A 16,691-nucleotide genomic window follows, 5' to 3' on the forward strand; every position below is an offset into this window, starting at 1 on the left:
CGCTGTCTCCCACTGAACAGGGCTTGGACTGCTCCATGGTTCAATCCGCAGTTACGAGCTCTGAAACAGGAGGTGAGACAGCTAGAGCGCCGGTGGCGGAAGTCTCGCTCCAAAGACGATCAGACACGGGCTAGAGCTATATCTTCAGCCTATCACGTGGCGGTGAAGGCAGCAAAAAAGGAATATTATGCTGCCTCCATCGCGTCTGCAGAGTGCTGCCCCAGGAGGCTGTTCCAAGTGGTCCGGAGCCTGGTCGGTCCTGTGGCTCCGGAACCACTGGAGCATTCTAAGGCCTCCTGTGAGGCTTTGGCAAGGCACTTTGCAGATAAAATTGATCAGCTTAGGTGTGTTACTCTGCACACTGTGGATACAGTTAGTGAGCAAGAGGCGGCCTGTGGCAAACGGGTTTTGTGGGATCGGTTCCAGCTTCTTCCTCCTGATGAAGTGGACAAGGTGCTTTCATCTGTAAGGCCGACCACCTGCTTACTTGATCCTTGCCCATCTTGGCTCATTATGAGCTGCAGAGAGAGACTGGGTGAGGGGATCAAGGCGGTGGTGAACGCCTCCCTTGAGGAGGGAGTGATGCCATCAGCCCTCAAGGAGGCAGTGATAAGACCGCTCTTAAAGAAGCCCTCCTTGGATCCTCAAGTTCTGAACAACTTTCGCCCAGTCTCAAATCTGCCATTTTTGGGCAAGGTGATTGAGCGGGTGGTGGCAGTGCAGTTGAAGGCACACTTGGAAGAAACTGATTATCTAGACCCATTTCAGTCAGGCTTCAGGCCTGGTCATGGGACAGAAACGGCCTTGGTCGCTTTGGTGGATGATATGAGGAGGGCTCTGGATAGGGGTGAATACTCCTTCCTTGTTCTCCTCGACCTCTCAGTGGCTTTTGATACCGTTGACCACGGTATCCTCCTGGACCGCCTGGAGGAGTTGGGCATTGGAAACACTGTATTGCGGTGGTTCCGGTCCTTCCTCTCCGGCAGGTACCAGAGGGTAGCACTGGGAGAGGAGGTTTCGGACCCGTGGCCACTTACTTGTGGGGTGCCACAGGGTTCCATCCTCTCCCCGATGCTATTTAACATCTATGTGAAGCCACTGGGGGCTATCATCAGGAGGTTTGGGATGCAGTGTCATCAATATGCGGATGACACGCAGCTCTACCTCTCATTCAAATCTTCACCAAGGTTGGCCGTAGAATCCCTGTCCAAATGTCTGGAGACGGTGAGTGGCTGGATGGGGAGGAATAAGCTGAAGCTCAACCCTGACAAGACCGAGGTACTTTTGGTGGGAGACAAGAGGAGGCTGGGGGATGTTGACCTGGTGTTGAATGGGGTACAGCTACCCTTGAAAGACCAGGTCCGCAGCCTGGGGGTCATTTTGGACTCCCAGCTGTCCATGGAGGCTCAGGTGTCAGCTGTGAGCCGGACAGCGCTGTATCAACTCCATCTGATACGGCGGCTGCGCCCCTTCCTTCCCGACCATCTGCTCCCATCGGTAGTACATGCCCTGGTCTCCTCTCGTTTAGACTACTGTAATGCGCTCTACATGGGGTTACCCTTGAAGACGGTTCGGAAACTGCAGCTGGTACAGAACGCGGCGGCTTGCCTGATTAAAGGCAGCCGCCGGCGAGATCACATCACTCCAGTGCTGAAGGAGTTGCACTGGTTACCAGTTGTTTTCCGGGCCGAATTCAAGGTGTTGGTTTTGACCTTTAAAACCCTATATGGTTCCGGCCCAGCCTATCTTAAGGAGCGCCTCCAGCAACACCAGACAGGCCGCTTAACAAGATCAGCCTCGGATGGCCTTCTCTCTGTCCCATCAGCCAGGACAGCTAGATTGGTGGGGATGAGGGAGAGGGCCTTCTCTGTGGTGGCCCCCACTCTGTGGAACTCCCTCCCTAGGGAACTCCGTCATGCCCCCTCTTTAATGAGCTTCCGTCGTGCATTAAAAACGTGGTTGTTCAGGCAGGCATTTGGGGTGGGTTAGGGTATTTTTTTTTAAAAAAAAATTATGGTAAAATTTTATTGTTTTAAATTGTTTTATGGTGGGTTGTACATCGCCCAGAGTGGCTGGGTGACCAGTCAGATGGGCGATTAATAAATTTAATAATAAATAAATAAATAAATAAGTAAGTTCCATTGAGCTTAGTGGGCTTTACTCTCAGGTAAGTGTACATGCTATTGCATCCTTAAGGAACAAAAATTCTGAAAATTTCCATCACAGAGAATGGGTAGTTACATTTGCATACATTAAGTAAAAACCTCCGAATACATTATTCCTTGTTAGCGTTTCCATAGTAATGTTTTTATGGCTGCTGCTGACATGTTTGCAGTTTTCAAAACTTATTATAATTATATCAAGTGACAATAACAAAATGGGAATAGTATAATGTAGTTTTAACGGTTAATTTGAACCAACTTTGGAAATGAGCATCTTAAAATGCTTGAGCACTACAGAAAGATGGAGGCTTTGATCAGTTTTAGAATTTGGAGGTTTTCAAGCATGAAAAGAGGCAGGAATAATTTGATCACTATCTGACTGCATACGCAGAACTTTATTACTCAAACAAACTTTGGGGTGAACATCCAAAATCCCTATATTACTCAGAAATTCTGCTACTAGCCATTTGTTGGAGCCAGTTAATCCAACAATTAATCAAATAGAGATTGCTCAAAGTTGCTTATGCTAAAATGCAACATAATTTACATTAGTAGTAGTATTGAATTGGATACTGCCTGTACAATACTGCGTTGGTAGAAAAGAGTAGGGATGAATGAGATTTTTCTTTTCATTCGAACATATCCTGTTCACTACCCCAAACACGAACGTGAGCAGGAACACAATTCTCGAGATTTTTTTTAGCAATTTCTTGAACATTGCTTTTGTGTTTGAAAGTGCACACTTCTGAAAATGAGCAAATATGCACTTCCACACCTATGTAAATGTGCAGAGGCCAAATCTCTAGCCTATAGGGGGGGAAGTGCATTTTCAATTGGGGAAAAATGCACACCTTAAGAATGCACATTTTCCCTGATTGAAAATTCACATTTTCCCTGATTGAAAATTCACATTTTCCCTGATTGAAAATTCACATTTTCCCTGATTGAAAAGGAAAGACACTCCTGTTGAGGAACACAAATGAGGTGAACCAAGGTTTGAGGAGAAATTTGGAGAAACTCAACAAACTCAAGCATCACATGTTTGCCTGTTCCTAGAACAGACTATACTACTATTGATTGCAAGGGCAGGGGGATGCTGTTTCTCAAGGCTCTTCCATGTAAAAATAATTCCTTGCCAGCAAAAGAACAAAAGTGATAGATCACTGGGGAGAATAGTTCTAACCTAGCCTGGTGCTTGTTTCTACTTGCAGGGAGCTTGTGATGTAGGGAGCATGAAACATCTGATCCCCACATGCCCCTTCAAGTGGTACCACCATAGAAACCTATCAACGTATTCCTACCTTATTCTGCTAGATGTGCATGTCAGGTCTGAATGGGGAAAAAATGACCTCCTGCCACGCAGCAAAATAGCATGTCAAAGAGAAGGCAAAGCTGAGTGCTGTTCCCTGACATGGTAGTTTTTCATAAGCAGTCTGCGTATTTTGGCAGTTTTACAAATGGCAGGTGTGTTTTTATCTGTCAATCATTGAAAACCTTTACGTAGATCAATGGATGTTGGGCACATTGAAGAACAAGCTTTTAAGAGCGTTTCATTTTCTAGTTAGGGGCAAAGAAAAAACAATGCACAACTGTGTAAGTGAAAATGGGGGGGGGGGAATCAACTGCTGGTATGCAGTATTTTTAAGCCAAGGCCACAATAGATTAGTTGTTAGTTCCAGCCCTTCTATGGTGTAATGCTACTATAATGTGTGTACCCTGTAGATTTAGGGCAAATCCCAACATGTAATTAAAAATAACAATAACTCTATACTACATTAAAATAAAGCCACATTTGTTTCCTTATTTATTTAAATAATGTATGTCCTCTCTTTCAATTAACACATTTCCAAAGGTGGATTGACCTCAGTCATTGGCTCAGTTTGGATGTACATGTCTCAAGTTATGAAGATTTCCTGAGCTAACTAACTGTGATTGCCATTAGATCTGATAGTTACCAGAATCGGAACAAACCAGGATCTTAAACCATAGCTTTGTGTAAGTAGATTCTGATTTGTTTTGATCTTGTTTCTGATGTGTACAGGCACATCAGGAAATTATGGTTAACTAACCCAGGGTTGTGGGTTAAATTGTGGCACACCAAGAAGGGAGGGGATGGTGTGAGGATGAAGGCATGGTTTGCCTAGGATCCCTGATGTTACACTATGATTTAGCATGCGGTAAGATTACATCCATTTGAACAATTTTAACAGGATGTATAGAAGGAGGCTGTCTCTAAGGTATGTTGGGTTCAAGCAATGTAAAGTTTTAAAGGTCATGACCAGCATCTCAATTCTGTGCAGAAGCCATACGAAACTCAGTACAGGCTCTGGAGTGGAGAGATTAACAATGGAAGTATCAATTAAGGTGATTCAGATTTGTGATTAATTAAAAAAAGTTAACATGAACAGATCATCACCTGAGCAAATTTGACCCTTAGGATACCTATAACCTCTACAGGAGGGTGGAGGATTGAATTTAATGGTCCACCCCTGGAGGCTGATGAATTGCGATGGATTTCTGAGGTCTATTGGGGTCTTTCCTGCAGGTTTAGTTGGTGGTCCTGCCATAGCTGTGGCTTCCACTTGGAGTGAGGAGATGATCCAGGCCTAATATGATCACTTCCAAAAGTCCTCGACCCAGTTGTACAGCCATGTCAGCTCCTGGTTTTCTGAGGAGCTGAAGCCATTGAAATAAAACAGAAAAGAATTATTAGTTCTTTGCCATGATTTCATCTACTCAGTGTCACCCAATGGAGCCTTTTTCTGTGTAGTGGAGCCTTGGGGTAGGTCCTGAGGTGCAGCAGCTGTCTTGGGATGATTTTTACCCTAAAAGTTGTCCTACAGATATTTTAAAGAAAGAAAGAAAGAAATGTTTGTCCCATAAAAATGAGTAACAAATTGCTTTCACTTCTTCAGAACATCACATGCCTTTTCTGTGGCTGTTCTGTCTCACAAACAAGTTGACATAGAAACCTACTTGGTTTATGCAGTACTGTAGGAGACGAACATAAGCATTGGTTCATATCGGTGGGCAATTTGGGATTACTCACAATTTGGAATGAAAGCATCAGACTCCAGTAATTCATATAGCTTCTTTGGATTTTACACACTCAGGTGAGACTTGAGTAATTTACAAACGCTACTAATGAGTCCTTCGCATTTGGAAGTGTCATGGAATAAAAGTTAGTAAGAAAGTCCCAAGTGCACACAAAACATTCTTAAAATATTTGTGATTTTTAGAACAGTCTTGTGTTATCTTTTCAAGCTGCTCCACCAGGATACCAACTGTCCTCTCTTGTGAGTGGCTGTGGTGATACTTTTACTTACTGTGCTGCCTGGTCATTACTCTACTTATTTTATTGCCAAATAATCCTTTTGCATGTCACAACTTAACTGCTCAGGATGAGTGCTGAAATGTAATTTTGAAAAACATCATCATCATCAAATTTTGCTCTTGTGATTTTCAGTTTTGAGATCAATATTTGCATCAGTGTTCCAGAACTGAACCTTTGCATCAGAATTTAATTTGACTGGGTTTTTGGCTGAATGTTGGCTGCTGTTGCCTGTCATCTGTCAGATACTGAAAAATGTTGCCAGCCACATGAAAATAATTAAATGCTGACTTAGAAAATCAATTATTTGCTGATCAGCTATTCAGTTATGCGCATGGACCAGTGCAGCTGGGTTTGGGGGCCTGGTCTGCTGAATGCTGACTGTGTATGTGCAGGATCTTGTTTAACATACTGAGAAGAACTTCTAGGAGATGTGGTGCTTGAGCTGCACAATATGTATACCTAACCAGGTAATTACAAACTTTGGCAACATGACTACTAAAAAGAGAAGCTATATAGTGCTGTCATATGCTGCTTGTGAGCCCACTTGATGCATTTGTAGGGCCACTGCTGGTGAATGGAATACTGTACTGACTACTGAATGGACTTATCCCAGCATGGCATTATTTATTAAGTTGTTCCAACTCCTGCAATCTATTCTGTGGCATAGGGTTTATTTTCATCTTGTCATATATCTCTAACTGCATTGTTACTGACTGATAAAGTAATTACTACACACTTTGTTTCTTTAATTGGGATTTCAGCCCGTGCTATCACAAAAGCTTAGTGCACTTGGGGAAAAAACATACATTTGAAACGTATACATAAAATCTACCTCATTAAACATCGATGTAGGCTTGTCAACCAACTCGAGTGGATGGAAAGACAGCTGAGCTGTTTTTCTTTTTCAGAGCAAACCTGATCCCTTCAGATGGCTGTCCAAGAGTATTTAGTATTTGGTGGGGGTGGTCCGTCCACCCCAGAGTTCCCAGTTATGCCTGTGGAAAGCTCTGTGACCATGGCAGTGATAGGCACAAAAATGAGACATGGTGGGAATGGGGCAGCTTGGAATCCACTGGATCCAAATGCCCTCCATTCCCATGTGACGCCCAAGGATCGGGCCCTTTGGCTATGTCAGCCTGAGGATGGCAAAGGCATTTTTCCTCCTGTTGGAACTACTGGGTGGGGGAAAAAAAACAATGAGAGGATGAAAAAGAGGGATGTTCTCCCCTCCCCACCTCCCACCCGCCAGCCAGTGTAGGCTGGCAGGGCTTTGAAAACAGTGGAAGATCCGCACCTCCACTCCCCACCTGACTCCACTTAGAACTGTTCTTTTAGGATGGAAGTTTAAGGGGTAAGGATATTTTTCCCTCAGTCATTTTTTTAAAGCTGTACACCTTAGTTGAATAGAAGGGGCACACAAATTTTGGCTGGATGTGGTAGTAGACATTTATTTATTTAATTAATAGATTTATATACTGCTGAACATACTTAAAAATACCTCTAAGCGGTTCACAAAATATATTATAGTATGCATTAAAATACAATTAAAATACATAAAATTGCTAAAACATTAATATAAAGCAATAATAAAAACGTTAACATCAATTAAAATCAAACAGATTGGGCAGCACATTACCCAGGGAAGGCCTGGGTAAAGAAATGGATCGTTAATTGGCCTAAAGCATGATATAGTTGGTGCCTCCCAAATACCGGGGGAGAAATCATTCCATAAATTGAGTGCCACCATGGAGAAGGCCCATTTCCTGGTTGCTGCGAGATGGTAATCTGCAGGTCATGCTACAACCAGCAAGGCCTCCTCCAATGATCTTAATGTTCGTACAGATCTGCATTGAGGAAGGTGATCTGCCAGCTAACCTGATCACAAGCTGTTCAGGGCTTTATATGCTAACAGCAAGACCTTGAATTTGGCTAAGGAGTGAATAGCTAGCCGGTGCAATTGCTTCAACACTGTTTTAAGATGTGCACAGCCAGGCGCTCCGCTCAGCATCCTGTCTGCTTCATTCTGCACCAGCTGCAGCTTCCGGACCAAGCACAAGGGTAGCCCCACATAGAGCACATTACACTAATCTAATTATTTTCTGCTAGCTGGCTGTTGTCTCCATGATAGTGCAACAATAGCATGCATTTGAGCCTGTCTCCATTTTATTTTTTATACTGTTGTGTTCTGTGATGTGGTTTTACTACAAGATTCTGACATTTTAACTGTTGTAAGCTGCCTTGTGTAATGTGTAAGCATTAGAAAGGTGGGATATAAATTTTCAAAATAAATGGTAATGGAACAATTGATATAAAGTTGTATCATCTGGAGCTTAGATATCCCCAGAGAGTTTTTTTTTGGTGCAAAAATAATATACTTTGGAGGATGACTAAGAGAGTGCATTCATAGTCAAGGCACTATCACAATTTTCCATATAACCAATAGTGAGACTTGTAATCTTGGGCTCATAATAATCATTCTGGTTCAAGCATTTTAGCCTCACTCCTACATATAACAGTGGGAGCAAAATATTTGTGATTGCCTACTGCCCATAGGTTATTGTGCTGTGATTTAGGAAACTGATATAAAGTTTCATGTGATGGTTATTCAAGGTAGTTAAGAGAATCATGCAGTGACTGTGTCCATATTTTTAGGGATAAAGTGCTCTTTATATGACAGTATTTTTGCCTTGGGATCTACCTTAGTGTTCTTTTAAAAAATGGAACCATGCCTTAAGGGCAGATGAAAAACTGGGGTCAGTTTGTAAAACTGGCTTTGAAGTATATCTAGTCTAATTTCATGCCCTTTCCTTGTGACCCTCCTTTATTCTGCTCTGTCCAGTTCATCTTCTCCCAAGTTAATGTTTATTTACACCTCTTTCTCCTTGCAACCCCAGTAGCTCTGCTTATGTGAAAACTGATAGCAATACAACAGGAGAGAGTGGATATAATCAAAGTGTTGCAGCACTTGGAGAATGTAAAGAGCAACCACGTTGCTTCATACAGATTAAGGCAAGCTTGGGAATTAGTGTGTTCTGTCCTGCTAATTTAGAATTGTTTAAAATCTCTTCTTAGGTTTATTTGATCCTTAGAATTCTGCTTGGTGTGTCTCACCGAAGTTGCTAAAGTCAGATCAGAATGAGCAGTTCTTCCCCATGGTAGAACCTTGAACTTACTTCTCAGTGATGTCAGTTAAATATTTGCAGTTCAGGGGTTTTCAGACTTTGTCCCAATGAGACTTGTGGTGGAGGAGGGACTTATTCGAACCATCACAAGGATAATAATGAAAACAGCTTAGCACTCAGTGCTCTTTTTTGTCCCTGCATGGGGAATAGGCAGGCTAAATAAAAACAGAAGAGGGTAGAGGACTGAAAGAATCTATGGCAAAAGGACAAAACCTTGCTAAAAGCTCAGGAAGAAAACAGCAACCAGGGAGTTATGTCATTGTCTACCAGTGGAAAAATAACATGCCCAGACAGGGAAAAGGGAATGGGATTAAGAAGTAAGAGCTTATGACTTAGAGGGAGCTCCTCACACTTTTGAGAACTATTGATACAGATTTTTAGAGTAATATTTTTTATTACTTTCCATGTTAAAAATGTACTACAAAACTATGTAAGGCAACAACAGAAGAAAAATTAAGGTGATTGTCCACCAGCATAAAAATGGCATGATCAAAGTGGGAACAGGGAAAGGGGTCAAGAAGGAGGAGCTTATGACTTCTATCAACTTTCTATAACCTGGTGCCCTCCAGATGTGTTGGGCTACAAGTCCCACCATTCCCAGCCAATATGGTCAATGTCCATGTTGGCTGGAGATGATGGTAACTGTAGTCAATACATCTGGGGAGTGCCAGGTAGGAGAAGGCTGACTTAGAGGACAGTATTTTATTAATTTAAAATATACTTAATCATCATTCAGCACTATATATTGCTGTGGGAGTCCAGTTTATTTATTTATTTATTGCATTTATATCCTGCCTTTTTTCCTCCAAGGAACTCAAGGCAGCGTACATGATCCTCCTCCCTCCTCCATTTTATCCTCACAACAACAACCCTGTGAGGTAGGTTGGGCTGAGAGTCTGTGACTGGCCCACAGTCACCCAGTGAGCTTCCATGGCCAACTGGGGACTAGAACCCGGATCTCCCGACTCCCAGTCCAGCACACAGTTTGGATCAGCTATGATGTGATAAGTATCTTTATTGTGGATACAAAAATGATATTTAGATATCACTAAGTTTGAGGCTTAGTGAGCCCAGTTTGAGGCATTTTAACTGTAGAGATTCTTGATTTGGGGCAAGAAGGAGGTCTAGTTAGGCTGGTTGTTAATAGACATGGTAAATAAAATACTGGGCCAGGGACCAGTGATGCGGCAGGTATTGGCTTCATGTCCTGCTTGTGGGCATCCTGGAGGCATCTGGCCAGCCATTGTTGGAAGCAGGGTAGTGAGCTAGGTGGACCATTCGTCTGATTAGCAACAGGGTTCTTGTGTTACATTCTTAGGTTGATAGAATCGAGCATTAAATGTGGGTACTTCACTGGATTTGATCAAAAGATTATCTCAATTACTATTACTGTTTAACATTTACATATCACAAGCAATGTGTTATATTGTATAGAGCACAAGATGTGAAGTTTAGTGCACTTCTTCAGAAACTTGGTGTTCTCATATATGGAAGTGTTTTTTCCTCCATAATTCTTTGTCAACACAGTGTATATCCATGCTATTGTTTGTTCTACCTAGTACTTGGCCACGGATCAATATGAACTGTGAAACTGTGAATTTTCTAGTTCATTTTATTATTTAAAATTTTGCTATAGGATGTTGAGGATGCTGATTAAATTGACAACAGCATATGCAGGGTTTTTTTTATGACAACAAGTTATAGCATCTATTACAGTGATAAGTAGGTAATAATAATCAGGCCTTGTTAAAACAGATATACCATTTTGGACAGCAGTGTATGTGTTTTACAGCACATTTTGGGTTAAAGAGAAAGTAGATATTCTGAACAAAAAGGGATTGCAAGAAATAGTAAACATTCAGAAATTGTTATTCCATTAGTAGTCTCTCATTCACATCATGTAACATCGATTAGTTACCTTTGCACGTTGTAACTTACTGAGAAGACAGATCTTTATCTATTCTTCCAAAGAGCATTTAAAGGTTGACGTGGTGATTCCACTGAACATTACTGATTGCAAGATGCTCTAGATTCATAAATCTGGAACTGAAGCAATGTTTTTACAGACCAAATTCCAGTGACATACCAGGATTGGCTGCAGCGTAGTCTGCAACTAATCACAGAGGATTTCTGTGTCCCAGTTGGTTAGTTCTGCACTTACGGTTTTTAAATGAGAAAAATGTATGTGAGGGAATACCAACATTTTCCATGTCTCTTTGCACTAGCAAAGTTCATCTGACTCAATGTACTAAAAACACTACGATTAACAGCATCCCAATCTTATTGTTTATCTTTTTGATTTCTTGGCTTTTAAGTGTTTAAGGCTGAACGGGGAGGGGCCATAGCTCAGTGGTAGAACACCTGCTTTGCATGCAGAAGGTCCCAGCTTCAATTCCCCGCATCTCCAGGTAGGGCTGGAAAAGCAACTGTCTGAAACCTCGGAGAGCTGCTGCCAGTCAGTGCTGACATTATTGGGCTAGATGGACCAAAGGTCTGTTTCAGTATAAGGCAGCTTCCTATGTTCCTAAATCCAATTTCCCACTTACTTACCTCACTGACACGTACTTTTGAATAGATATGTTCAGGCTTGCACTGTACCCACTTACCTGGGAGTAAGCCCCTTGAACTCAACAGGACCTAATTTTGAGTAGACATATATAGGATTACACTGTCAGTGAATGCAAATCTGAAATGAGTTTTAAAAAGGAAAAAAGAGAATCTGTTATTGTGAAGCACATGAAAGCCATATATTAATTGTCAGGCAAGGGAACGATCTTTACCGTTTTCCTGGCCATATAGAAGCACTGGGAAAATAGAGTAAGGAATTGTATAATAGTTGTTTTCCGGGCACTTTGAGGATGAGGTGGAGGGTAATTCAGCAGGATTCTGCTTTTGCTTCCTAAAGTGAGCTGCTGGCAAGATCTATGGCCACAGTCAATTCTCCCTGGCAATGGGAAAGGCAAGATAGTATTTCTCAGGTTGTTGGATTTGGCTCCAGGCCTGCCAATTGCTGATACCTGTGTTAGATTTTGATGAAAATTGGCTGGTGTGAACAACCTGAAAATACTTGGATGGAGAACTTTTAAAATTGTGTTTCCATACAGCATCAAACATGCAGCCTCACAAAAAGGGCCACTCTGAATGTACAGTTAAAGGTTACTGAGACAGCAAATGAGTCCTAATAAATTTAGAGTTAAGTGCTTGTGAAAACACACGGTGCTCTTCAGAGTTAACTAAACTAGAATAAAACCATATAATGTTGTGGGCGCCGTTTCATATTAATTTGGTTTGTAAAATTTACAACAGCTCTTCTCTCTCTCTCTCGAGGGCCAAGAAATACCGCAGTTGTTTGCCTCTCTGAATAATAATCATTACCATCTTCATCTTTTTTTTTTTTTCTGGCAAAGAGGATCCTGACTAGTATAATGCAAATCAAACTGCTCACTGAAAGAAGCCATTTTAAGACGTGAGCTCCTGCGTAGAAGAGTTCTGGTGTGAATATGAGGCTGACAAACAGTAGGCGTGTGGTGATGCGATCATTTTAATTCGGAAGTGTTGATATGAAGCATATCATGTTGTTCAATTCAGATTGTCGGCTTAATATTTAAGGTTACTGTGATGCAGTCACTATCTCCTGAGATTGGCTTCTGTGTTGCCAGGCGTCTTCACAGCACCATAGTTCTCCCCTCCCCTCCTAAGACCTAAGGTTTTTGTTTCTGCCTGGGGGAGCAGTGAAGCTGTTTTTATTCATACCTAACTGGCCTAGGATATATTGGCAGTGTCTCTGCTGACTGAACGGAATAGTTCCCTGGTACTAAAAAAAGTGCAGCTTTCTCTGGAGGAGGCAGGACTTACGGTTTAGAAGGAAGTGAATTGGATAGGTCAGGAGACTGTACCATTTGTGAACTCCCCTTTTCCTTTTATATTCATCTGTCAGATATAGTAGGCGTGCTCTGTGCTTGCTGTGCTTGATGCAAAGCAGGGAGAAAGCAGTTTAAAAAATGAACTGCGGTTGGGAAGCTTGCTTCTTTCCCTTTTTTTCTCTCTCTTCCTTTTTATTTCCACTCCTCTCCCTCTGTCTGGACACCGCAGGCAGTTTTGCTCAAGTTGGAAGCTGTTTGAAAACTAACATGGTTTAATCCTCTAACTGCATGTTGGGTAAATTCAAAACCCACATGGTCATCCTCTTGCACTGGAATAAGTCGAAACTGATGGACATTTTCTCTGCTTATAGCATAGTAATGAATGTCTGACAGGCGCGACCTTTCATAAGACAGCCCACACTACTGGCTTTCTGCCCAGAATATTGCTGCAACACTATCTGTGATTGGTTATCTCCCTATCATGCATTGCTTCAGAAGGGGAAAACAGCCCCCTTTTTAATAAATCTACGATGGCTGGCTGCAATATGCTACCCTGTAAGTATTTTGTTTGAGACTGAAAGAGTATCATGCTGTGTAGTAATAGACTGAAGGAGCACATGGGCAACATTATTATGCTGTGAGACATCAGTGAAATGCTGCTTGGTAAATTTTAACGTATCTGTTTTTTCTACAGGTTGGTACTAAGAAGTGCCTTTCCTGACGTCTCTGCTGCTTGGAACCGCTTCTAGAGCAGTCTCTGCTTTTTGCCTTGCTTGCTGCCAGCTAGACTGCGACGACAGCACATCCACCCTCCACCTCTAGCCCAGCCACCCCTCCCCTCATTTCTACTTATAACCAAGAGAAAAGCTCTAAGCATCAGGCATTGCCCTAGGCTGCTTTAGTGATTCTTATAGAAATAAAAGTTTGCTGGAAAAGTGAGCTGTCTTCTGCCAGAAAGGAAAAAAAAATCAAAGAGAGGAAAGAAAAAAAAAAATTCTCGATTTGTTGCTCTAAACTGCTGCATCTGCCTGTGCCAAACTAATCAATACCAATTGCACCACACCAAAAATTAAAATTATTGCAAATTCAGCTGTGTGGAGATTACCTTTCAGACAACTTTTTCCTGAGAGCAGCTTGGAAATTCTGTGTTGAAGGGTCTGCCACGTTTTGCTGCTTGCATTTGGGCTCCAGTTTGGCACTTGGAATGGGTTACTGAGAGCACAAGGCTAGTTCCAGGCCATACTTCTAAATGCTCATATTACTTATGATCTTAGCATTTCTCTAAGTACAACCCCCCCCTCTTTTGATTGACAGTTTCATTCTGTGACTTTCTAGTGGGAAATCTTTTCCTTGCTGTTGCGACAACACAATTTTACATCTTTTAACGTTGGGCTTGGGGATTGGGGAAATATTTTGGAGGTGACATTTTTCATCGTTTCCAAGTCTTATCAGTTTGGCCTATTCTTTTCTTTTTTAATTTGTTCGTTTTGTTGACAATTTTAACTACCTGTAAAATCTAAACATGGCTGTAAGTGTCACACCAATCCGGGACACAAAATGGCTAACACTGGAAGTGTGTCGAGAGTTCCAAAGAGGGACTTGCTCACGACCAGATACGGAATGTAAATTTGCACATCCATCGAAAAGCTGCCAAGTTGAAAATGGACGAGTAATCGCCTGCTTTGATTCACTGAAAGTGAGTAAATATTATCATTCTTTTCAAGGCTAAGACAAAAATGGTGACTGAAACATTTATAATCAGTAAAGTTATTGAGCTTTAGGTAATACTAATGTTTACTCTTATAAATGGGATTTGTGATTTTAATAATGGTGTTTTAAAGCAAGGGGAGAGGACATTTTCAGGAAGGTCGGTTTCTATCTTCTTGGAGATCTTATAGTTTCTGCATTCTTATTTAAGAAATACAGTATATCTTTACTTAGAATTTTAAGAAGCACCATTTGTGAATTCCAGAAGAGTAGTCATGTTAGTCTGTAGCAGCACAAAAAACAAAGAGCCTATCTTGTCAGATGCATCTGCATCTGGCACTGGTCTACATCAAAAGTACATTCTGCAATATGTTTGTTAAAATCTTTGGGGCATGAAAGGACTGTTTTTCCTTTTATGGAAAAGTAGACTGATAGTTCTTTCTCTCTCTGTGTTTGTTTAATGAAAATGAACCAACAAACTGAAAACCATGTCTTCTGAATAATTAGTTGCTGTTGTGAGTATATCTGCATTGTTGCTGTGTATGGTCAGCAGGCAGGAAGCTCAAGGTTTGAGAATATTTCCTTCCTGAAATCATGTGGGGCTTTAATGTAACATTTTACTAATGTTGTCAATGAAGGCATTATTTGTATAAATCTCAGTTTTGAAAACCAGGCTTATACGCTCAGAAAATGTAACTACAGTGAGTGAATTGTAGATAGATTACAGCCTCAAGAAAGTGTAAGATGGTTAAGATGTCTATAGCTGCTGTTTTCAAATATGTTTCTCTCTTCACCAGTGAGAATATCTTCTATTCCAGTTTTCTATTGTTGCAATCCCAGATTTGTTTCAAACTGATCATGAATACTAGGGCTGCAATCCTATGTACACTTACCTGCGAGTGAACCCCATAGTGGAACTTACTTCCAAGTAGAAATGCACAGGATTTCCATAGTCATCATTCCATAGTCCATCCAGGTGAAGTACTTGAATTTAAAATTACCTAGTCTCATCGACTTAAATGGAGTTGAATGGTTTTAAATCTAAGAACCTAGGCTTAATTGGGTTCTTATTCTGCTTGAGAGTCAGGATAGCTTTGTATGTTCCTGAAAGCAATGAGAAATGGGTATATGAATGATTCATGCACTGTCCTTTTCCATTTCTTGAATAACATGCAAAGGAGACATGCATGTGATGTATGAACCTGCACTTAGATAAAATGGAAGCTGAAGGAGAAATGTGTGTTTGTTTGTTTTCATTAACTTGAAATAGTGCTGCTGCTACAGCCAAATATTTGGACTTAGAATTTTGCTGCAAAGGGGGAAATCTTCAACTCTGCCTGGATTACTTTTTACTGACTGACTGGGCACTAGTCACAATAACTGTGAGAAAAGCAAATTCTCTCCTCTATGTTTGTTTCAGTCAGCTCATATTGTTTGGTATGCCATACCAGTCGGTTGGTATAGCTCAACATAGATTGTCTTGTTGTAGGACGATCTTGAAGTATCTCTGATCGAATGGGTTATGTTGCAGTTATGATCACTGAGTCATTTTTTAAATATATGGTCAATATTTTTGGATTCTTCATAGCTGGCATATAGATTTCTATAGTGCCTGGGAGCCTTAGTTGCCTCAGCTGGTGAGCCCAGGATTTGTCATTCTGTTTTGGTGCTTGGCAACATTTGCCATCTTTAAAGATTAGGGATGTTCTCCACTGGTCACTGCTGCTAGGGCATTTCCATCCATTTCACTGAGTTTTGTATAGGGCAGTCAGGATGCAACAGCAGTGTCATGGAATGTACTCAACATGTCCAATACTAGGTATAGCTATTGGAAAAATAATATAGGCATCATAATATAGATCATTATAGGGTTTTTAAACATTTATAATAACACATTTGAAGTTATGTTTTTAAATGTTTTTGTTGTGTTAAATCTTGCAATAGAATTGTTGGTCTTGTTGTGTCCAGGCTTGTTGTGTCCAGGTCCATCCCAAACTGAGAGAGAAATCTTTTTTGTATCTAGCGACCATAGATGGCAACTTGGTGCTTGCTTATATCAGAATTGCATATATTCTCTCTTGTCTAGTCACCTTTGTTGAAATTAGAATTGCCATGTCATGTTAGCTGGGGAAGCTTTGGTAAACTAAAAGAGACTTGGCCCCTCCGTTTAAGTCCATGAGGACTGTATTTTATATCCTGTCCTTCAGTTCAACTGAGACTCTTGGAGCAGCTTATAGTTATGGAATCAAACAACAGAAACATGAAATTTCAATACGAAACTAAACTCAGCAACAGACTATACGGGAAATGAGCAGCAATTAACACTGAAAGCAGTAGGAGATGAAAAGGTCAGTGTAAATTAAAAGGTAAATGCCTGGTGCTGAAAAGACAAAATGTTTAGTGCCAGGGGTGACTCTATGTGGAAGGAGTTCCATAAGTGGGA

At 41.2% G+C, this 16,691-nt stretch overlaps 1 protein-coding gene across 9 annotated transcripts in view; it reads left to right on the forward strand.

The window, feature by feature from the left end:
* Positions 1 to 16,691, forward strand: part of MBNL1 (muscleblind like splicing regulator 1) — a 211,706-nt gene that overhangs the window by 18,834 nt on the left and 176,181 nt on the right. For all 9 annotated transcript variants that reach the window (XR_014789608.1, XM_084847293.1, XM_084847294.1 and 6 more), the window contains exon 2: positions 13,236 to 14,237. Coding sequence is in view for 8 of the 9 variants with exons in the window: in XM_084847293.1 (XP_084703419.1) it covers positions 14,064 to 14,237 (174 nt within the window). In the remaining variant the exon portion in view is untranslated. The remainder of the gene's footprint in view (positions 1 to 13,235; positions 14,238 to 16,691) is intronic.

The sequence above is a fragment of the Heloderma suspectum genome, chromosome 3 (genome assembly GCF_057233095.1).
Source record: "Heloderma suspectum isolate Gila_16-S chromosome 3, 16-S_ref, whole genome shotgun sequence".
Classification (NCBI taxonomy): Eukaryota; Metazoa; Chordata; class Lepidosauria; order Squamata; family Helodermatidae; genus Heloderma; species Heloderma suspectum.